The sequence below is a fragment of the Salvia splendens genome, chromosome 1 (assembly GCF_004379255.2).
Source record: "Salvia splendens isolate huo1 chromosome 1, SspV2, whole genome shotgun sequence".
Classification (NCBI taxonomy): Eukaryota; Viridiplantae; Streptophyta; class Magnoliopsida; order Lamiales; family Lamiaceae; genus Salvia; species Salvia splendens.
In genome coordinates, this window is record NC_056032.1 from 2,702,975 (window position 1) to 2,723,157 (window position 20,183).

General features: G+C 37.8%; 5 protein-coding genes across 6 annotated transcripts; 2 read left to right on the forward strand and 3 right to left on the reverse strand.

Annotated features, from left to right (window-relative positions):
• The first annotated feature begins 919 nt into the window (after positions 1–919).
• LOC121793832 (E3 ubiquitin-protein ligase MIEL1-like) lies at positions 920–3,678 on the forward strand. 2 transcript variants are annotated; one of them, XM_042191877.1, is made up of 11 exons: positions 920–1,162; positions 1,678–1,765; positions 1,866–1,922; positions 2,040–2,072; positions 2,154–2,231; positions 2,306–2,349; positions 2,429–2,469; positions 2,790–2,872; positions 2,963–3,054; positions 3,142–3,211; positions 3,282–3,678. In XM_042191877.1, the coding sequence occupies exons 1-11, from the start codon at positions 1,107–1,109 to the stop codon at positions 3,447–3,449; spliced, it is 810 nt and encodes a 269-aa protein (XP_042047811.1). In that variant the 5' UTR covers positions 920–1,106; the 3' UTR covers positions 3,450–3,678. The 2 variants fall into 2 exon arrangements, with proteins under 2 accessions (XP_042047811.1, XP_042047804.1); XM_042191870.1 differs by having other exon boundaries at positions 921–1,162; positions 1,863–1,922.
• A 471-nt stretch (positions 3,679–4,149) lies between these two features.
• LOC121805541 (UDP-glucosyltransferase 29-like) lies at positions 4,150–5,523 on the forward strand. Its single transcript, XM_042205444.1, has one exon. The coding sequence runs from the start codon at positions 4,150–4,152 to the stop codon at positions 5,521–5,523; it is 1,374 nt and encodes a 457-aa protein (XP_042061378.1).
• A 769-nt stretch (positions 5,524–6,292) lies between these two features.
• On the reverse strand, positions 6,293–7,666 carry LOC121757586 (beta-D-glucosyl crocetin beta-1,6-glucosyltransferase-like). The gene has a single exon (XM_042153112.1). The coding sequence runs from the start codon at positions 7,664–7,666 to the stop codon at positions 6,293–6,295; it is 1,374 nt and encodes a 457-aa protein (XP_042009046.1).
• Positions 7,667–9,903: 2,237 nt separating this feature from the next.
• Positions 9,904–11,239, reverse strand: LOC121793851 (CASP-like protein 1E2). Its single transcript, XM_042191884.1, has 2 exons — positions 10,837–11,239; positions 9,904–10,392 (listed from the first exon to the last, which is right to left on the reverse strand). Exons 1-2 carry the CDS (start codon positions 11,085–11,087, stop codon positions 10,053–10,055), a joined length of 591 nt encoding a protein of 196 aa, XP_042047818.1. The 5' UTR covers positions 11,088–11,239; the 3' UTR covers positions 9,904–10,052.
• A 6,779-nt stretch (positions 11,240–18,018) lies between these two features.
• Positions 18,019–19,861, reverse strand: LOC121793861 (UDP-glucosyltransferase 29-like). Its single transcript, XM_042191890.1, has one exon. The coding sequence runs from the start codon at positions 19,637–19,639 to the stop codon at positions 18,299–18,301; it is 1,341 nt and encodes a 446-aa protein (XP_042047824.1). The 5' UTR covers positions 19,640–19,861; the 3' UTR covers positions 18,019–18,298.
• Positions 19,862–20,183: the final 322 nt, after the last annotated feature.

Here is a 20,183-nt window from a genome sequence, read left to right on the forward strand (position 1 = left end):
CAACCATGGCTATAAAAAATTTAAACAAGCAAAGTTTCAAAAGTGATGATCAGATAAATATGAAAATAAATTTAAATATTTTGCAGGCTGGGCGACAGTTGATGATAACCAAGTTTATGGCTTTCCTCCAATAATATATTTAAGTTCAATGCTGAATTATTTAGGATTTGTATGGATAGATTTTTCCCAGAATCATTGTCTTCTTACTTAATATATACTGTTAAATTAATTTTTAAGGGTAGTAGACTAGTAGTATTAATTAAAGTTACAAGCGTCAATAGCTATTTATATCATGAAATTTCAATTTTTGCTATTTATATCATGAAATTATGAAATTTCTTGCTATTTATATCATTTTTCGCGATCATTTTATTTGTATATATGCAATCGTCTTTTGGTGATGCTTAAAGCTAATCATTTCATTAAAAGAATGAATTAATCATTTTCATTTTTTTTTATTTTAATAAAACAAAATTGTTCTGACCAAGACGATATTTTGTACTACATGGATAAGATTTCGAAGCTTCGTAAATTAATATTGGGATATCAAAGATGGACAATAATTTAACCAAATTTAATTACTTAAAATATCTATTACCCCAACTTTTAAATATGAGAACTGTAAATCTCAGTTGAAATTCAATATCCAAGAATCAGTTTCCAACCACCTTATTCTGACAAATACGAATGGAAGCAACAGCTTCACAGGGATTTTAACTGTCGTCAAGAAACAGTTTACTTCAATTTTCTCGAGTGATTGCTTTCAATGTCTGAGCTTCTCTGATTGGTTAGAAAGAGCGGTGGTGGGTCCCACACAGCCACCCCACTCTTGTCCTCTGCCTCAAAATAATTCATATGTATAATGGTCGAAGCTCTTTCCAGATTTAGCAATTTATGACTTATGATTATAATAATAAGATAAAGAGAGGTGTTTGTTTTGCCATTAATTCTCAAGTGTTTAAACTTTAAAATCAGTCTCTCCTCTCCATTTGACTCCATGGCCCTCGTAATTTGATATTATTATTAGGTCGCCCCATCTTCATCTTGCATCCCACTTTCTGTGGCGGCTCTGCTCTTTCATTGGAGTCTCTGCAGCTGTTGGAAATATGCTAATGGAAGGCAGCCCCAGTGATCGCCTCACTTTTGGGAAGATGGGTTATGGGTACTCTCTCTCTCTCTCTCTCTCTCTCTCTCTCTCTCAAGAGTGACACTAATATATAGATCTTTACATTTATGTTTCAGAGCTGAAGTATTGATTGTGTTACACAAGGAACATAAAAAAGATTCTATTTTTATGCATAATATATGGTTATAATCAATCTGTCTCCATATGTATGCAGAAAAAATGTTCTTTTTTTATTTTGATGTCATATTTACTATATACCCATATGTGTTTATGTATGTCTTCAAAAAAAAAAGAATCTTTTTTTATGTTCCTTGTGTTTGGTGGCAATTTCTCTACTGTTTTCTTGATTGATCTTGTCCAGTAATAGAAACTATGATAGTTTAGAATCAATCTTTTAATGGGTTCTTTCTGATTTGGGAAATAAGTGCAGAATTCACACATCACATGTAGCTAATATGGATTCAGTTATAGGATAAATTAGTGAGTTGTTTGCTATTGAGGGTTTCAATATTATGGACAAATCCAAATCAGTTGTCACTGGATTTGTATAGATGCAAGCATTATAGAAGAAGATGCAAGATTCGAGCTCCATGCTGCAACGAAGTCTATGATTGCCGCCATTGTCACAATGAAGCCACGGTATCGATTATTCAATGATATATCTACTGTAAACCAACATCTGTTAACTACCAAAAGCCCGGTATCATAATTGTTGCTTGATTCTTTTTTGAAACAGCAGAGTATCCAGCGCAATATTTATGATCGTCATGATCTAGTCCGGAGTGATGTGAAACAAGTATGTCCTTTGAAGAAAAGTACTCTCCTTGCTTCTACTCTGACTTGCTTTGTACATGTCCTTTTTGCTTTTCTCGTTTCCTGATCGAAATTGATGGCATTCTTGGTTTGATTGCAGGTTATTTGCTCTGTCTGTGACACTGAGCAGCCTGTACTTCCCCTCAACCTTAGTATGTGTCGTAGTCGATTCTTTCCTACAATCTGTATATTAATCTGTCACTGTCTCATCCAGGTTGCACATGTTTGTGTGAACTGTGGTGTCAATATGGGAGAGTATTTTTGCGATATCTGCAAATTCTACGATGATGATGTAATGTCACAACCTCTCTTAGTTTCTCTATCTCTGTCTCTTCTATGTGTAATAGGCATTCTTGCCTGATTCAGATTGAGAAAAGACACTTCCATTGTGATGATTGTGGGATCTGTAGGTAAATAACATGAGTATTCAAACTTGTTTGTATTAAATTGTGTAGCTCGTTAGTGCTGATATATGCTCGTGGCTTGCAGGATTGGAGGTCGAGAGAACTACTTTCACTGCAAGAAGTGTGGTATGTGACTCGTCGCGTTTCCTTTTTTGGTCATACTAGCTTTACTTACACTTAAATACTCGAACCGGTAGTTAAGATCTTTTGATTGCACATTTGATCTATTAACAACTATTAGTATCTGTACCTATGTGCATGATTGAGGGTGTGATGGAGATTGGGGGAGTCGGGGTCGAAAAATGAGAAGGGCAAGCATGATAGATTTGTTGTTACAACATGATTGATTGAAGAATGTTTTTTTTCCTCATTTTGGAATGGTTTACAGTTTATCTTCGACTAATTAGACGAATCCTCTCTTCATCCTGTTCTTGCTAACCACGCAGGCTCATGTTATTCAACCAGTTTACGCAACAACCACCTCTGTGTGGAGGATTCCATGAGGCATCACTGCCCCATATGCTTTGAGGTTTCTTCTTAGCTTTCTCTTTCTTTCTCTCTCTCTCTCTCCAAACTTCTGTGTTATGCTGCGAATGTCAGTGATTCTTGCAATTCACAGTATCTGTTCGACTCCCTCAAAGATGTAACGGTCATGAAATGTGGACACACCATGCATTCTGAATGTTACCATGAGCTAATAAAGCGTGACAGGTAATGAACTTGTCTCGTCTTAGAGTCAGCACCGCGTCTTTGCTTGTTTTACAGCCAAAAACAGCTTCTCCCACTTTTTTGTCACAGGTTCTGCTGCCCAATTTGTTCCAAGTCGATCATGGACATGTCTATCGCGTGGAAGAGAATTGACGAGGAAGTAAGTCTCCCTCACAGACTGTTATCAGATTGAATGTATTTTAACTTGAGAGAACGTTTCCTTGGTGCAGATTGAAGCAACCATAGTGCCTGAGGAATACAGATACAAGAAGGTGTGGATTCTTTGCAACGACTGCAACGACACTACTGAAGTCTACTTCCACATAATTGGCCGGAAATGCAGCCACTGTGAATCGTATAATACAAGGACAATTGCTCCTCCTGTTCTTCCTCAGTGAAAACAGTTTCAAAACTCCCATTATTTTGCTCTGATGCACCGGTAAAGCTGGTGCAGTATGATTGATATCCATTGTTTCTCGTCTTTTTTATACGCATGATATACACTATTGTATTGCTCTTCCCATTAATACGGGGGCAAAATTCCGAGCTCAGCGAGTCTGGATTGATATGTACAAAGATTCATTAACTTGTGTAGTTCATATACTCGACAATGATGTTCTTCTCGTATTTTACTGCGTTGCTGTGGAAGTTAGAACGACGACTTCATTATAGAGCATGTAACTTTCAAAAGATTTGTCCTTTTTTCTGATATGAGCACATAAGTACTACTAAAGTAGACAGTATTTTAATCACCTGAATCTCCTGCATTGATTAAGCTACATTTCTTGAGAGAGTTTATCATAATCTTACTAAGTCAGCAATATTTTTGAATTTTATTTTGTGAAGCTTTCATCTAACTATTAACTAACAACTGCAGTCTGCAGGCCTGAGAGCTTTCCTTCATTATTCTGCATAAGTTAAATATCTCTATTGTAGTCTTGTGTTCCAAATTTGATTCTTATTGCACCTGAATCACATGCGTTGATTAAAATACATTCCCTCATAAATTTGTATTCTTGCAAGTAGCCAAAAAAAAAACTTGTGAAGCATTACTATAAGTATAGCTGCTGGGATAAGAGCTTTCATTCACTCATAGCCATGGAGAGAGAGAAGCAAGAAAGCTTCAAAGTCCTCATGTTTCCATGGTTAGCTCATGGACATGTATTCCCATTCCTCGAACTCGCCAAACGCCTCTCAACGACACACTACTTCACCATGTACCTATGCTCCACCACCATCAACCTAGATTCAATCAAATCCAGTCGTCCGAAGATGCTGCTATCAGTGAAACTAGTAGAGCTGCACATGCCATCTCCACCTCAGCTCCCTCCCCACCTCCACACCACCAAGAATCTCCCCTCCCATCTTATGACAACCCTTATCAAAACCTTCCAAGAATCAAGCTCAAGCTTCTCAGACATCGTAGATTCACTAAAGCCAGATCTTGTCATATTCGACGTATTACAACCATTTGCGCCCAAGGTTGCTTCATCCAAAGGTATACCTAGTGTCTACTTCTCAACCTCTGGCGCAACGCCCGCGTCTTACCTACACCATTTGTATACAGTGGGGAGTGGTGCTACCTTCCCATTTCCAGCTATAAGTCTTCCTGATGATGAGTTGCCAAGGAGGCTTTCCCTTCTCGCGCAATATATGAAGGACGCAGATGATGATTTTGCTTACGGAGCATTGACAAGATCAACAGACATAGTCCTGTCAAAGAGCTCCAGGCATGTTGAACAGAAGTATGCAGACTATCTCTCTGCTTTGAGCAAAAAGCAGATAGTTTGCACCGGCCCCTTGATCGCTGCGGATGTTGACAGGCACGAGGATATCGAGATCATGAAATGGCTAAATGGGAAGACTCTTGATTCTACAATATACATCTCCTTTGGCAGTGAGTGCTTTTTATCCAAGAAGCAGATTGGAGAAATAGCAAAAGGGCTGGATCTTTGTGATGCTAGCTTCTTGTGGGTGATCAGATTTCCTGCTGAGGAGGAGGCGGGCACGGGAATCAGACTGATCGAAGAAGAACTGCCTGCGGGGTTTCTTGAAACGGTGAAGGAGAGGGGGTTGGTTGTGACAAAATGGGCGCCACAGACGAAGATATTAGGCCATTTGAGTATAGGTGGCTTTGTGAGTCATTGTGGAAGGAGTTCAATCACGGAGAGCATGTATTTTGGTGTTCCGGTTATAGCTATGCCGATGAATGCTGACCAGCCTATGAACGCTCAGCTAATGGTGGAGCTGGGTGTTGGCGTGGTGGTTGAAAAGGATCACGAAAATGGAGTGTATGTGGGGGAGGAGGTTGCTAAAGCAATCAATAAGGTGATGGTGGAGAAGAACGCGTTGTATGAAGGTCTGAGGAGCAGAGCTCGGAGATTGAGTGAGACGTTGAGAGAGAAGGAAGACGAAGAGGTGAATGAAGTAGCTCAGCAGCTATTCAAGATTTGTGCCAAGAACAAGAAATAAGTGTGGCAAACTGTTTCTGGTTTAGGATTTGTGTGTTTTTATGATTCATCAACAAAAGGTGTATTCTGTTCTGTTCAAGATTAGTGGAGAAATATGGCATGTTGTACTACTATAATTCCAAAGGATATATTGATCCTGCGTGAAAGATACTACTCCTAAAAATTTGTCAAATATTTCCATTACCGTCTATCCTACAAAATTTTTCAGTACAATTTTTGGTAGGGGATCACCCCACATTCCACTTACTCATTTTCACTCTCATATATTATAAAACTAATATTTAAAAATAAAACTCATAGTCCACGAATTTTTTCAACCAATTTTCTAGTACATTTCTTATAACATGTGCTCGGTCGAAATGCGATAAAATTTAAGGAACCAAGGGAGTATAGATCTACAACTACATAATGAATTAGTTTTACATAAATTCTTTAATACTTAATGGTCCACAATTAGGTGAAGACAAATATACGCAGCAACATTGTTTAATACCAAATTATAAAAATCATGGTATTTTTTAATTCTATTTTGTTGAACGTAGCCGGCCATAAAATTTAGTAATTCGATAAATGGCCATCACTGCCATCTGACAAAGAGAACAGAGAAGAAAACAAGCATCAATATATAAAACATAGGGGCTCGGAATAACTATTTGTAGTTCGAGATAAACCTATAATTTATTATCGCGTGATAATTGTAAACAAATTCAAAATTTATTATTCTTCAAGTAATAGTAATTTTTAAAATTACATTACAGTAACTTCACCAACTAATGAAACAACGTCGAACCAAAGCCATTCTTCTCTATTGTACACCTATCATGTTTAACAAAACCCTCCCTACAAATCCGCCTGAGATGCGCGGCGGCCTCGGCCACCGCGCACTCTTCCTCCCCCCTCATCGCCTCCCTCATCCCGGCCGCCCGCGCCCTCATCTCCTCCCCACCTTCCACCACCCTCCCGATCGCCTCCGCCACGTCATCTCCTCGGAAATCCCCGCTGTCATCCCTCACCACCTCCACCCCGACCCCGGCCTCCACCAGCACCCTCGAATTCAACGGCTGATCCACCTTGAACGGAACTCCGATCACCGGCACCCCAAAATACACACTCTCGATCATCGAACTCATCCCACAGTGACTCACAAAACCACAAACATTCTCATGTGACAGAATCTCCGCCTGCGGGGCCCACCCCTCCACAATCTTCCCTCTCTCTCCAACTCTCTCTTCAAACCCTAGCGGAAGCGCTTCTTCTTCCTCCTCTCTCTCCCCTAATGGAAATCTCACCACCCATATGAAGTTGGCTCTCGAAGCTTCTAGACCTTTAGCCATTTCTTGAACTTGTTTCTTGTTTAAATAGTTCTCGCTTCCAAATGAGATGTAAATCGTTGACGATCTCTCTTTCTTGCTTAGCCAATCCATGATGTCTGAATCTGTTTTTTCTGTTGTTGAAACAAGTGGGCCCACCGGGACTATTTTCTTGTTACACAAGAGGGACAAGTAGTCCAAATACTTACCCTCCACACCCCGCGACGTTTTCATCAGGACGATGTCGCGGGACCGAGTGAAGTGGGGAAGCCCCTCGCTGAGGTCGCTGTCTCGCAGGTTGGAGTCAGCGGCCTGCTGAAGGGCTTCCCGCTCGTGGGGGCGGAGGTAGAGCGCGTCGTGGGGGAAGGGGGTGGTTTTTTTAAGGAAGAGGTGGTAGTAGAAGGAGTAGGCGGCGGCGCCGGTGGTGGCGAAGTGGACGGCGGGGATTTCAAACTTGGTGGCGGCTTCGGCTGCCCAGGGCTGGAAGGCGTCGTAGAGGAGGATGTCGGGGCGGAGGGAGGCGAGGATGGCGGAGAAGGCGGCCTTGGAGGCGTGGAACGTGTCGCGGAGGAGGGGCATGAGGTGGGGCGGCGCGTGCTTCGTGGTGTGGAGGTCCGGAGGGAGCTCCGGCGGGGAGGGGAGGTGGAGGGGGATGAGGGTGATGGGGAGGTGGTGGGGGAGTGGGAGGGATTGGAGGATGATGGGAGTGGAGCAGAAGAAGATGGTGAAGTTGTGTTTGGTGAGATTCTTGGCTAGCTCAAGGTAGGGGAAGACATGGCCATGAGCTAGCCATGGGAACATTAGGATGGAGAGACTTGCTTGATTTGACTCCATTTGATGATGAACACACACACAAAATATGTTACTACTACTAGTTTTAATTTGTAGTGTATGAGTTAATACTATGAGGGGAGGGGGAGTTTGATTATATAATCAATGTTTTGATGGTTCCAAGTCAAGAATGTACAATATATCTATAAGCCGGCTGCCTTGTTTGGATGTTACCAATATATTTTTTCTTCAAATCGAATTTACTCTCAATGTCCCACGGTGTTTCTTTTGAAACGGAGAATAAAAAAATATGTGTAGTAGGATAAAATTATGAGAGAGAATAAAGTAAAATAGAGAATAAAGTAAGAGAGATTAATTATAATCCTTTTGCATATTAATTAATTAATTAATTATAATAATAGTGATATTTTGTAATCCAGCTATTCACCTCACACACATGCCATGTTCATCATCTTCCTCACTTATTTATCACGGGCAACAGCTCATCCATGCTCACCCAGTACGACATTGAAGAGGTCCAAGAGCACTACAGCAACACCTGCAATTCTCCTTCGTCTGCTCAATTCCATTTTTTCACCTTTCTCTTTCAAAATTCCTCAAAATTTTACTTCACTTTGGTTCCCTAAAGTTGCTGCCTTTCTCAATTCCCTATTTAGCTTGTTCGATTTTCCGTTGGTTTTTATATTAAGTCAGGAAAGGTTGACCGTGGTTACGATCAAGAAAAAGAAAAAGAAAAAGAATTGACCAGAATTGTGAAGGTGCATTGTTCTTGTGTTATTTTAGTTGCCAAGTATTGATAATTATGTGTATGTGTAGTTCCCCAGCAGGAGATCGTTTCACTATACCAGAGGTTCTGCCAGCTGGATAGGACGGATGAGTTTATGACTGCTGGGTGAGAAAGGAAGAAAGAATGAACAGTCAAAGGGAAAAAGAAAGGAATAGAAATAAGTGAGGAAGATGATGATATGAAATTTATTTTTATTTTGTAAAACTTATTAAATTAAAACAACGTAGTTTTGATTGCCACATTGCCACATCAATTTTGATTTTTTATTTTGGGGAAAAATCAGAAAAACTAAAGTTCATGCATTTATATTTAAAAATTAAAGTTTAGGAGAAAAACTAGAAAAAGTTGAAAGTTCATGTATTTATAGGCAAATAACTTTTTCGCTAGCTGCCGCTGTTGCGTGGCGACTGCGCCGGGGAGGCCTGCGCCCGCTGCACAGGTTGAAGGTTTGAACGCGGTGTTGGTAGGGTGGAGGCGGATGATGAGTTCGGCGGCGGAGCCTACATCGTCGCCGCCTTCATCGGTGAAGAACAGCGAGTCGCTGGAGGAGATGGCCGAGAAAGGTGGCGTTGTGGCTTCGAGCTATTGGTTTTGAATTTCATAATGTAATTTCCAAAAATACCCTTAGCCTATTTTACATTATTAAAATAAATAATATTTGTTCCATTTATTTGTGTGGCTGTGATTTGTTCTCTAGTTATATACTTAAAAGTAGTTATATCTTGATCACTAACCCCTCTCTCTCTCTCTCTATATATATATATATATATATATATATATATATATTAATTTTAAATGATATGTGAGTAGAATGAGTTAGTGAAATGTGGAACCAAAATGGAAAAATGAGACTCCATAACCCTCGCTGCCACAAAACCGCCGCTTCTCAGCCGAAAACATGGGAAACAATTTTTAGATGAATGTGATATGTAGTATTAAATAATTAATAAAATTTAAAAAATGATATTTAAAAAGTTAAAAATAATTTTTGTAAATATTAAATCGTTTTTTTAAGAGACTGATATAGTATCATTTACTTTGTAAATATGAATAAAAACAAACGTATCATTTACATTGTAATTAAATACAAATAACTTATTTTTGAAAAATAAAGTACTAGTATTACTTTTTGTTTCCAATTTCAACATTAATGTTGCATATAAGAATTAATATGGGAAAGTATTTTGGTGGCTAGATCATTCGACTTATTTTTGAAAAATAAAGTACTAGTATTACTTTTTGTTTCCAATTTCAACATTAATATTGCATATAAGAATTAATATGGGAAAGTATTTTGGTGGCTAGATCATTCGCTTTTTTATATTTTGAAATTTCGATAGAAATTATTTTAGTTTGGGAAAGTATTGTCTTGAGGGATTTGAGTTGGAGAAGCAAACATTGGGCCCAATGACAAAGCTTCCCAACTAAAGAGAATCCATAATTTTCTGGGTTGGGCTTATAAACAAAAATAAATCATTCAAGGAAAGTTAACTAGACTCAACAATCATGGTCATTTAATTAAAATCCTCAAAATAATGCTTAGAACAAAGTAAAACATCAATACACCCTCATTAAAAAAAAAACCCTTATTTTACAAAAACTTAAATTTAAGTATGGATAAGCATTCAACTCTCCAATTATCTAGTGTCTCTTGTGGAGGTTGTAGGTGGCAAGCACCACCAATAAGAAGAATGTCACCGCGGCCGCGGCTGAAAGGCCCAAGGAGGCCGCGGTCTGGGAGCAGAATTTGTCGAACTCATTGCACACCTCCTCCCATTGCACGTGCGAGTTTCCACGGTAGCCCATGAGGCCGATGGCGCCAGCGGCCCCGATGGCGGAGAATAGGAGGGCCACCATTATTAGGTCAAGTATGGCGATCAATGTTGTGATCCACTTTTTAGTACCATCTCTATTTGCTAGGGTTAGAGCCAATGAAATGGCTGCATAGCCACATGCTATTGAGTTTGCCACCACTAAATACCTAAAAATCAAACAATTTAACAAAGATATGTCAGTATAAATAAGAAATGTCTAAAGTCTAGATTAATAATGCTACCTTCTTTTTAGCTTACATAATTTAAAAACATTTATTGACTATAATATTTAAGTCTTACCCTCTACATAATTCTATATTATTTTAAACTTTTTTAAAATATTAAAATATAATTGAAAAATGAGATCCATAATTAATTGACGATGTCTAACTAGAGTGGGATACTTTGAAGCACAACCAACACAATCAATACTCCCCCCTGATCACAGTCAATAATAAATGAAAAAAGAAGTATGAACTAACAACTACTCATTTAACACAATTTATTTTTAGTAACTTTTCTCTACTCTTACATAATTACTAATTAAGTAGTAAAATTCGTATCTATTTTTATGGAACGATGAAAAAGGAAAAAGAATCATAATTTCTCACGTAAAGGCAGACAAGTAGTTCCATTTGGCGGCGGCCGGAATGTTGATCGGCGGCAGCGTGGGGAGCAAAGTCACCGACACCATCTTTGTCTCCTTGTTGACGCCGAGAACCACGGCGGCGGCGAGGGACAGCGAGAGGGAAAGGAACCTCAAAACGACGTCGCAGCCGCTCATGCTTCTCCTGTTAGCGATCCCCACCCTCGTACCACTCTCAATTCCCCCATAACCGCTCCCTTTTGGCTCAGAATCCATCTTTTTTTTTTATTTTCTATAAATAATTTGCACAATTACTATTATTTGTTTCACTTTTTTTCTCTCTTGAGGAGTGAGAACAATGTGAGAGCTGCTGTCGCCTTTTATAGAGACAGGTGAAGGTGAAGGTGAAGGTGAAGGTGAAGGTGATCGTGTGAATTGTTTTTGCTTCTGTGACATTGGAAATGTGTGTAATTTATATCTCGTTAAGGTTTATTCATTTTTAAAATTATAATATATGCTTATAAGAATTTGGTATTACTTTATTACCCCTCGATTTATTAGTCTATTTTCGTTCACCACATAGCATACAATGGCCCAACGACAATATCTCCATCGCTCTCTTAAATTGTTTTTAGCTAGTACTAGTACTATTATTTAATACTTAAAATAATTTCATCAATCTAATTTTTTGAATTATAAAAGAACAGATAAGAAAGTGATCATAATGTGAACCACAACAAAATTAATTAATTAATTGATTCATTATATCATAAGTTGTGGTGTATATATGAATGAACAAATATGGATATAATAATGAATGAGAAAGGGGTTGGTTCGTGCTACATTGACATTGGGCATTATGAGAAATGAATGCGTGTCACATGGTGTGGATACGTGTGAGTTAGTTGATTTGCGTAATCCAAATCTGCCTTCAAATTCGGTGGATTTCATTTCTTCACTTACTTTTTTTCCAATTTCGTTTCACGGCTTCCTCGATTCACATCTTTGTCGATATTCCATCGCTAAATATTTTACTAACGCCACTTACTTTAGAAAAATAAACATATAAGTAATTATGAATGTAAAATAATAAATATAAAAATTATTTACTCTATTTGATAATCCATCTGTTCCAACTAAATTGAGACATTTTATTTAAGTGCAGCGGTACAGTTATTAAGATATTGTGTTGACGGGATTAAATAAAGATAACATAAAATGACATAGAAAAGAGAATAAATTAAGTAGCAGTAATTATATATTTTATATTTTGCCAAATAAAGAGAAATAACTAAACTAAATTAGATGAGGTTGACTGTTATGGTCGTAGATTGATTTTTTTTTAGCTTTGAGTTTCATATTCCAACAGCTTATGATTTTTTTTGGAACTATCGTTTTTCATCGGTAATTTATCAATTTAGACTATTAATCTTATAATGGTGTGGCAGATATAAAAGGATACTACTATTTATGCTTTTACACTAATGTTCATGTCACGTATGGAATCTTTATGTGGACGTACAAGCTAGATCCAAAAAAATGAAATTACTACGTAATTAAGACATCCAAGTTGAGTAGAGTAGCGGGTAGATTATGATTTATGTAACTAGTATAAATATCTTCTAACAGTTGACCACTAAGTCTAGAGATTCCCAAGGTTTTTGGTTACGGCGGTTAACCGTGGAACCGTAACCGTGACTCCGCGGGCCGGTTCCGGTTCCGGTTCCAAATTTTACGAACCGAAACCGTGCCGGAACCGCCGGTTCTGGACGGTTCCAAACCGAAACCGTGAAAAACCATCGGAAAACCGTGAAATCTAGCCGGAACCGTGAAAAACCGCCGGAAACCGGTGGTTCGGAACCGGAACCGTCGGTTTTCGAACCGAAACCGAAACCGGAACCGGAACCGGAACCGTGAAATGGCCTCACGGTTCGGTTCCGGTTCCACATTTCTCGAAACCGGAACCGCCGGTTTACGAACCGTGGGCATGTCAAACTGAGTCAATGATTAAAACTTAATCGAATAGGAGTATATAATTATTTCAATTTCCGTCTTCAAATTCCTCTTAGTTTTTATAAAGATCTACAAAAATAACTAGTAATACGCGCGAGTCGATTTCTTAATTTCTATGAGAAATAAAATTCCCAATAAAGAAAATAAAAAAAATTTAATGTTATAATATATATTATGTCAAAATTATTATTAACATCATTTATTTTAAAAATTACAGTTAAATATATTCATTAGATCTCTAACATCAAATAAATAAACTAAGTTTTAATATATGTAATTTAAAAAATAAATAAGCATTTAATAACAATTTCAACGTATTTAGAATCAAAATAAATTTATAAAATAAATACGTCACATGGAAAAAAATATCTATTTTCTATTTTCGTATTATTTTGTTATGAATATAATATGCATTATTATTGCAAATCTTGATTAAAAAAATAGTTAAATTTGATGTATGAGATTTAACAATGGATTTTAAATGAATAAACTGGAGTATGGTTTTTTTAAGTTTCAATGTATGAATAAAGTTGTTATATTCAGTTAAAAATGTGTGCTCTTTACTGAAAAATATAATATGTGTCTGTCCATGTACGCAAAATTGCAAATAATGTATATAAAACGTATTTAGAATTCTCAAAAATTTTATATTCAAGTCGGAGGCAATAATACTAATAGGAACGCTGATACATAGAGCAGCTGTCGCATTTTTTGACTCTATCTTTGTGTGGTTATTATTTCTGCATTGAATTGCTCAGATTTTAAGGATAATGTTTCATATTTATTAGTATATTTTTGTATTTCCGTTGAAACTTAAGTGAGGAATTTTATATTAATTATTTGTAGCATATAGTAGAAATATATGAAATATTATCGTAGAGAAATAGTATACTACTATTTATGTGAGCATCGCTCTCATTTAAATTACATTTAGTATTATTCGTTTCGATTTATATATTGATTCTACTACATTCAAAAATGTTATTGAAAATTTTAATTTCACAAAATTTATAAAAATCAAAATTTGATTTGATATTTTGTTAATTTATTTGAAATTATAAAATTCTGCATTTTTTTTTGTCTAAATCATGCATTTAATGAAGCCATCACGTTGTGATATATTTATGGCAAGACTTTGGAAGTGGTTGGCGTATAAATTAATTCAGTTTGATGATCTGAAATTGATTGATCGACACTGCATTTAAACTCTTTTTAAAAACTATTGGAGCTTACTTGGTAGAAATTTCAACTTTGGCTCACATGCAAGAAGAAGCCAAGACTTAACCAACTTGCAAAATTATTGCTAAATGAATTTATAGTGAAAGAAGTAAAAACTAAATTGACTTTGTAAGTTCACTTATTTATTTAGATAGACTATTTGATTTGCAAGATTGTATCTCATAGTTGAATTTATATATTTCGTTCATAAGATTGAATTTCACAACTTAATCTTATATCCATAATAATCCTTTGATAATAATTATAGCCATCCTCCAACTAAAATAAGATTACAAACTTAATTATATATGGAACATTGAATATATATAGTCCCTGCATTTCCCATGAATATAATACACACACAATAATAATAATAATAATAATAAGTCTGATTAATAATATGTAACAAATAATAAACGAAAATTCCAACAATTGGAAGTAGAAAATTCGATCTTTGAGACACCTTACTCTTGGAGAAAAAATAAGGTCACGACGAATAAATGACTATTCAAATATAAAATTATTTTATGACATTCTTGATATTTAGTTTTGATTACGACCAATATATAGCCGCCTACGTTTAGAACATATAATTGAGGGTTTTAATTTTAAGTCAGTCCAAAATGCCTTTCAATTTCCACATTTTATTGATTATTATCGGAATCAAACAAATATTCTTTACATTACTCCTATCAATGAAAAGTCTTAAATAGTCTATTTTTAATTTATACCACACTTTTGCAAGTCTCTAATTGACTCATAATTTTAGCCTAGTAGAATCTCAATTAAGTTGTGCTATATTTACAATTTATTTATTTTTCTCAATAATTTTCCGTTCGATTACCAGTTTGATTAGGTGATAAAATCGGAATTATATTTTGTTGATGTAGTCATTACATACATTGCACCGTGTGATCATATTTTTCAATAACATATTTCTAATTTTAATATAATAAGAAGTGGAAGTTATCCCTAATAATATACGCACTCATACTTTTATGGACAGTCAGCCAATCTTATATTTCCAATCCACTTAAAACATCACTCAATTCAGTCGATTGATAACTAGTTATTAATATATGGAGGGAACATCATTTTAGGTGTACGAACTTTGTCAAAGTATCATTTTAGGTCCGTGAACTTTGAAAATATCATTTTAGGTCCGTGAACTTTGAGTTAGTATCATTTGAGGTACTTTTTACTATTTCCAAGTTTTTTTGGACGAAAATACCCATAATACCTTAAAGTGTATATATTTTTAATAAATTTATCATATACTCATATTTTTTATAAATATCTTTACAATATATTTTTGATAAATTTTCTAAATATAATTTGACCTTAAATATTATCACTTAATTTTGTGACATTCAAGTAACATTGCTTCTTCAATTTTTTATATTATTATTTTTTTAATTGAATAAAGAACTTTTCATTAATAATAAAAAATTGAATAAAGATCTTTTCTTGCATGTCACAAAATTAAATGATAATATTGAAGGTCAAATTATATTTAGAAAATTTGTCAAAAATATATTGTAAAGATATTTATAAAAAGATCTTTATTCAATTTTTTATTATTAAAGAAAAGTTCTTTATTCAAATTTTTAAAAAATAATATAAAAAATTGAAGAAACAATTTTGCTTGCATGTCACAAAATTAAGTGATAATATTTAAGATCAAATTATATTTAGAAAATTTATCAAAAATATATTGTAAAGGTATTTATAAAAAAATATAAGTATATAATAAATTTATTAAAAATATATATACTTTAAGGTATTGAGGGGTATTTTCGTCCAAAAAAACTTAGAAATAGTAAAAAGTACCTCAAATGATACTAACTCAAAGTTCACGGACCTAAAATGATATTTTCAAAGTTCACAGACCTAAAATGATACTTTGGCAAAGTCCGTAGACCTAAAATGATGTTCCCTCTAATATATAAAACGACTATTATATTTAATCATACCATAACATCGAATATGAATGCTCCTAATCTAGTACTTCATCAAACTTAATAAAACCTACTTCATCAAACTTAATAAAACCCCAAAATTATTTGAATAAATCCCTCAATCCAGCACTACTTCACTTAGAGCATCTCCACTGGGCGGATGTCCCACTCGGACATCCACTAGGACATCCCGAAAACACCTCCCGCCACGTCACTAGGACTTCCCATCCCACTGCCACGTCACTAGGACATCCCCTTCACAATTCGCCCTTCCCATCGCCCTTCCCACTAGGACTTCCCGCAATAAAAAAAAATCACAAATTCACAAATAAAACAATTTACGTTCACGGAAATAAAATTTCAACACGATTACGAACGGGAAAAATTAACAACTTCATTTAAAAAAACATACATGATTTGAAAAAAAAATTACATAATAATAAAATAAAAAAAAAGTACTAACATCAACGTCAACCCTTCCGCGTCCAAACCTCTTCGATAATATCGTTCTGAAGTCGAACATGGGCATCTGTTTGCCGCATGTCGGCAAATGCACGCATCCGCTCGACCTCTCCATGAGGTACCCCCATAGTCACATTCGCGGTGGCCACGCCGTGACTTGGACCTGCACCCGTATTATCTTCATTGGTCCACTGAGTCAGTTCCGCACCTTCATTTTCGACAATCATGTTGTGCATTATGATACATGGGTACATGACATCGCCGATGTTGGGAATATACCACTGCCGTGCAGGACCCTTGACTACCGCCCATCGACTCTGGAGCACACCAAATGCCCGCTCCATATCCTTGCGCGCTGCTTCCTGACGGCTCGCAAAGTATGACTTCTTTTGTCCGAGCGGATGCTTGATTGTCTTCACAAAGACGGGCCAGTTTGGGTATATCCCATCCGCCAAATAGTATCTCATATTGTGCTGGTTGCCGTTGGCGACGAAACTGATGGCGGGACCAACGCCATTGCACTGAGCATTGAACAGGGGCGACGACTGGAGAACTTTGATGTCGTTGTTCGACCCGACGACTCCAAAATAAGCATGACATATCCACAGCCGGTAGTCAGATACAGCTTCTAGGATCATCATGGGATGCTTGGCTTTGAAGCCAGTAGTGTACATCCCCTTCCAGGCGGCGGGGCAGTTCTTCCACTCCCAATGCATACAATCTATGCTGCCCAACATCCCAGGGAACCCGTGCACCGACCCATGCATATCTACCAGACTCTGGCAGTCTTCGGAGCTCGGACTCCGAAGATACCGCTCATCGAATATCGCTCTCACTCCCGCGCAAAAATTCTGCAGACACTCGACGGCTGTCGAATCGCCAATGTGGAGGTACTCGTCGAACATGTCGGTCGCGCCTCCGTACGCCAGTTGTCTGATTGCGACAGTGCACTTCTGCAAGGGCGTGAGTCCGGGTTTGCCAGCTGCATCCTCCCTGATCCTAAAATACAGGTATCTTCTCTCTAAAGCACCCTCGATGTGCAGAAACAGCGGACGATGCATCCTAAAGCGTCGCCGGAATAAGGCTTCCCCAAAACGCGGTTGCGGAGCGAAGTAGTCTGCATACAACCGAATATGTGCAGCAATGTGGTCACGGGGTACTGTAGTTCGACGATGGATCGACCGAGGTACCGCAGCCTGCTCCCGCCGCTGAGCCCTCTGCTGTAGCAGCCTATCTATCGCACCTTCCACAGCGACCTCCAATTCATTCTCGCTATCACTGTCACTAGACATTCTAGATATACTTGAAATTAGAGATGTAGAGAGAGAAACTTGTTAACACAAGTGGTGCGAATGAAATAAAATTCAACGAGCCGTATATATAGAGTTTAAAAAAAATTAAAAAAAAATTAAAAATCGGACGTCCGACCCACGCCACAATGGCGGACGTCCGCCCGCCCGTCGCGCCGACGTCCTCACGGGACATCCGTATCCGACCTCCCCTGCCATAATGGCGGACGTCCCGGTCGCCCGTCGCACACGTCCGACCGGACGTTCGCCATTGGAGATGCTCTTAGTACTTCCATTTAGGAGTGTCATTCTTACATGGAGGCTATACTAATTTTATATGTGTCGTTCCAATTTTAGGGGTTGTCTCCAAAAGGACACTCCAATTTAATTGATTTTTTACGTATCAAATATTAAATTAAAGATAAGGGAGGACACTCCAATTTAATTGATTTTTTACGTATCAAATATTAAATTAAAGATAATTTTAGTATGATTCTATTAAATCTGTATCAAATATCAAATTAAAGATAATTTTAGTATGATTCTATTAAATCTCAATTGCACGCTTCTTACAAAGCAACAACAACTCCTCCGCCGTCTCCTCCACCGCGGCCTCCGCCTCCCTCCTCATCCTCTCACTCAAATCCCGAACCCTTCTTCGTATCCCCTCCGACCCAACAACCTCATCAATCGCGGCCGCCACCTCCTCCCCACTAAAACACCCATCCCTGCCCCTGACCACCTCCACCCCGACCCCGGCCGCCGCCACAACCCTCGCATTTATCGGCTGATCATACTTGATCGGCATCGCCACCACCGGCACTCCAGCCCACAAACTCTCCATAATCGAGCTCCATCCACAGTGCGACACGAATCCACCGATACTCCCATGGCTCAAAATCTCCGCCTGCGCCGCCCATCCCTCCACCACCAGCCCCCTTTCCCTCTCCCTCTCCACAAACCCTCCGACCACCGCCTCCTCCGGCAGCCTCACCACCCACACGAAATTCGCCTTGCACATCTCCAAACCCTTCGAAATCTCCCTAATTTGATCCAAGGATATGAAATGTTCGCTGCCGAAACAGACGAAAACAGTCGAAGATCGTTCCTTTCTACTCAGCCATTGCAGAATCTCTGAATTCTCTTCTCCGATTCGACGATTGGGCGCGTGAATTAGTTGACCAGTCGCCACAACTCTCTTGTTGCAGAGCTCAGACATATAATCGAAGTATTTCCCATCAAAACCTCGAAAACCTCTGATCAAAACGACGTTGTTTGACAGATCGAAAACCCCAAACGAGAAAGCACCTTCGTCTTCCTCCGCGTCCTTGATTTCGAACTTAATCGGAGGGCGATTGTCTCCTTTTTCACGATCGGTGAGGTATATCTCTTCGTGGGGGAAAGGTCGACTCCCGCCGTGCTTAAACAGATGGTAGAAGTAGGAAAACGGCGCTGCTCCGGCTGTGGCGAAGTAAACAGAGGGTATGCCTCGTCGCCGAGCTTCCTTCGCCGCCCATGGCTGGAAGTAATCGTAGATCAGCAAATCGGGGTTGGTCCTGTTCATGATTTCGTTGAAGGCGGAGGATGTTTGTTGAAATGCTTGAATGAGAGCTGGGGTGAGATTCGGCGGGAGATTTTTGGTGGTGTGGAGGTGGGGAGGGAGATCCGGCAGCGGCGGGAAAGGGAGTTCGATTAGATCGACGGCGGTGGGGGGATCTTGTGCGATTTTGCTGCGGATGGAGTCGAGATTGACGGCGGAGGAGCAGAAGAGGACGTGGAAGCTTTTGGCGGAGAGATTGTTGGCGAGTTCAAAAAAGGGGCGGACGTGTGAGTAAGCTAGCCATGGAAACATTAAGATGGTGAATTGTTTAGTTTTAGCTTCCGCCATTGTTGAATTGAATGGAAGTGTTCCCTCTGGTTTGCTTTCTTCATATAGACATTTTAACAAACAGTTGGTGGAGTAATTTGATCAGCGAGGTCACTGTTTTGATTCCAATAATTTCAGTGGAAAAGTCGAGGTGAATTCGATGTCACAATAATTCATTGCATAAAACTAGTTATCCATTTTTAATCTTCTTTCCGACTAAAATAACACATTTCTTATTTAGAACTAACTAAAAAAAATAATGAAATGAAGTAGTATCATTTTTATTGAGACCAACGGAAATAACACATTTCTTATTTAGAACTAACTAAAAAATAATGAAATAAGTAGTATATATCATGTTAGTCAGCTATAGTTCAGTCACATTGCATGCAATATAGTCATTTTACTTATGCCTCATTCAATTTTTCAGTTTTATTAATTTTAAATTACATATGTACTATTTCATTTTCAATATTTGAAAAATAAAAAAAGGAATTAAAAATGAAAACAACTTAAAATTATTTAAATTATAAACATACAAAATTTTAAAAACTGTATAAATTAA

Coding starts and splice junctions, on each gene's coding strand:
- LOC121793861 (XM_042191890.1), bottom strand. CDS start 19,639: ATGGCGGAAGCTAAAACTAAACAATTCACCATCTTAATGTTTCCATGG.
- LOC121793832 (XM_042191870.1), top strand. CDS start 1,107: ATGCTAATGGAAGGCAGCCCCAGTGATCGCCTCACTTTTGGGAAGATG. Junction 1,766..1,862: donor ATTGTCACAATGAAGCCACG/GTATCGATTATT, acceptor TTTTTGAAACAG/CAGAGTATCCAGCGCAATAT. Junction 1,923..2,039: donor TCCGGAGTGATGTGAAACAA/GTATGTCCTTTG, acceptor GTTTGATTGCAG/GTTATTTGCTCTGTCTGTGA.
- LOC121757586 (XM_042153112.1), bottom strand. CDS start 7,666: ATGGAGTCAAATCAAGCAAGTCTCTCCATCCTAATGTTCCCATGGCTA.
- LOC121805541 (XM_042205444.1), top strand. CDS start 4,150: ATGGAGAGAGAGAAGCAAGAAAGCTTCAAAGTCCTCATGTTTCCATGG.
- LOC121793851 (XM_042191884.1), bottom strand. CDS start 11,087: ATGGATTCTGAGCCAAAAGGGAGCGGTTATGGGGGAATTGAGAGTGGT. Junction 10,393..10,836: donor AACTACTTGTCTGCCTTTAC/GTGAGAAATTAT, acceptor TTTGATTTTTAG/GTATTTAGTGGTGGCAAACT.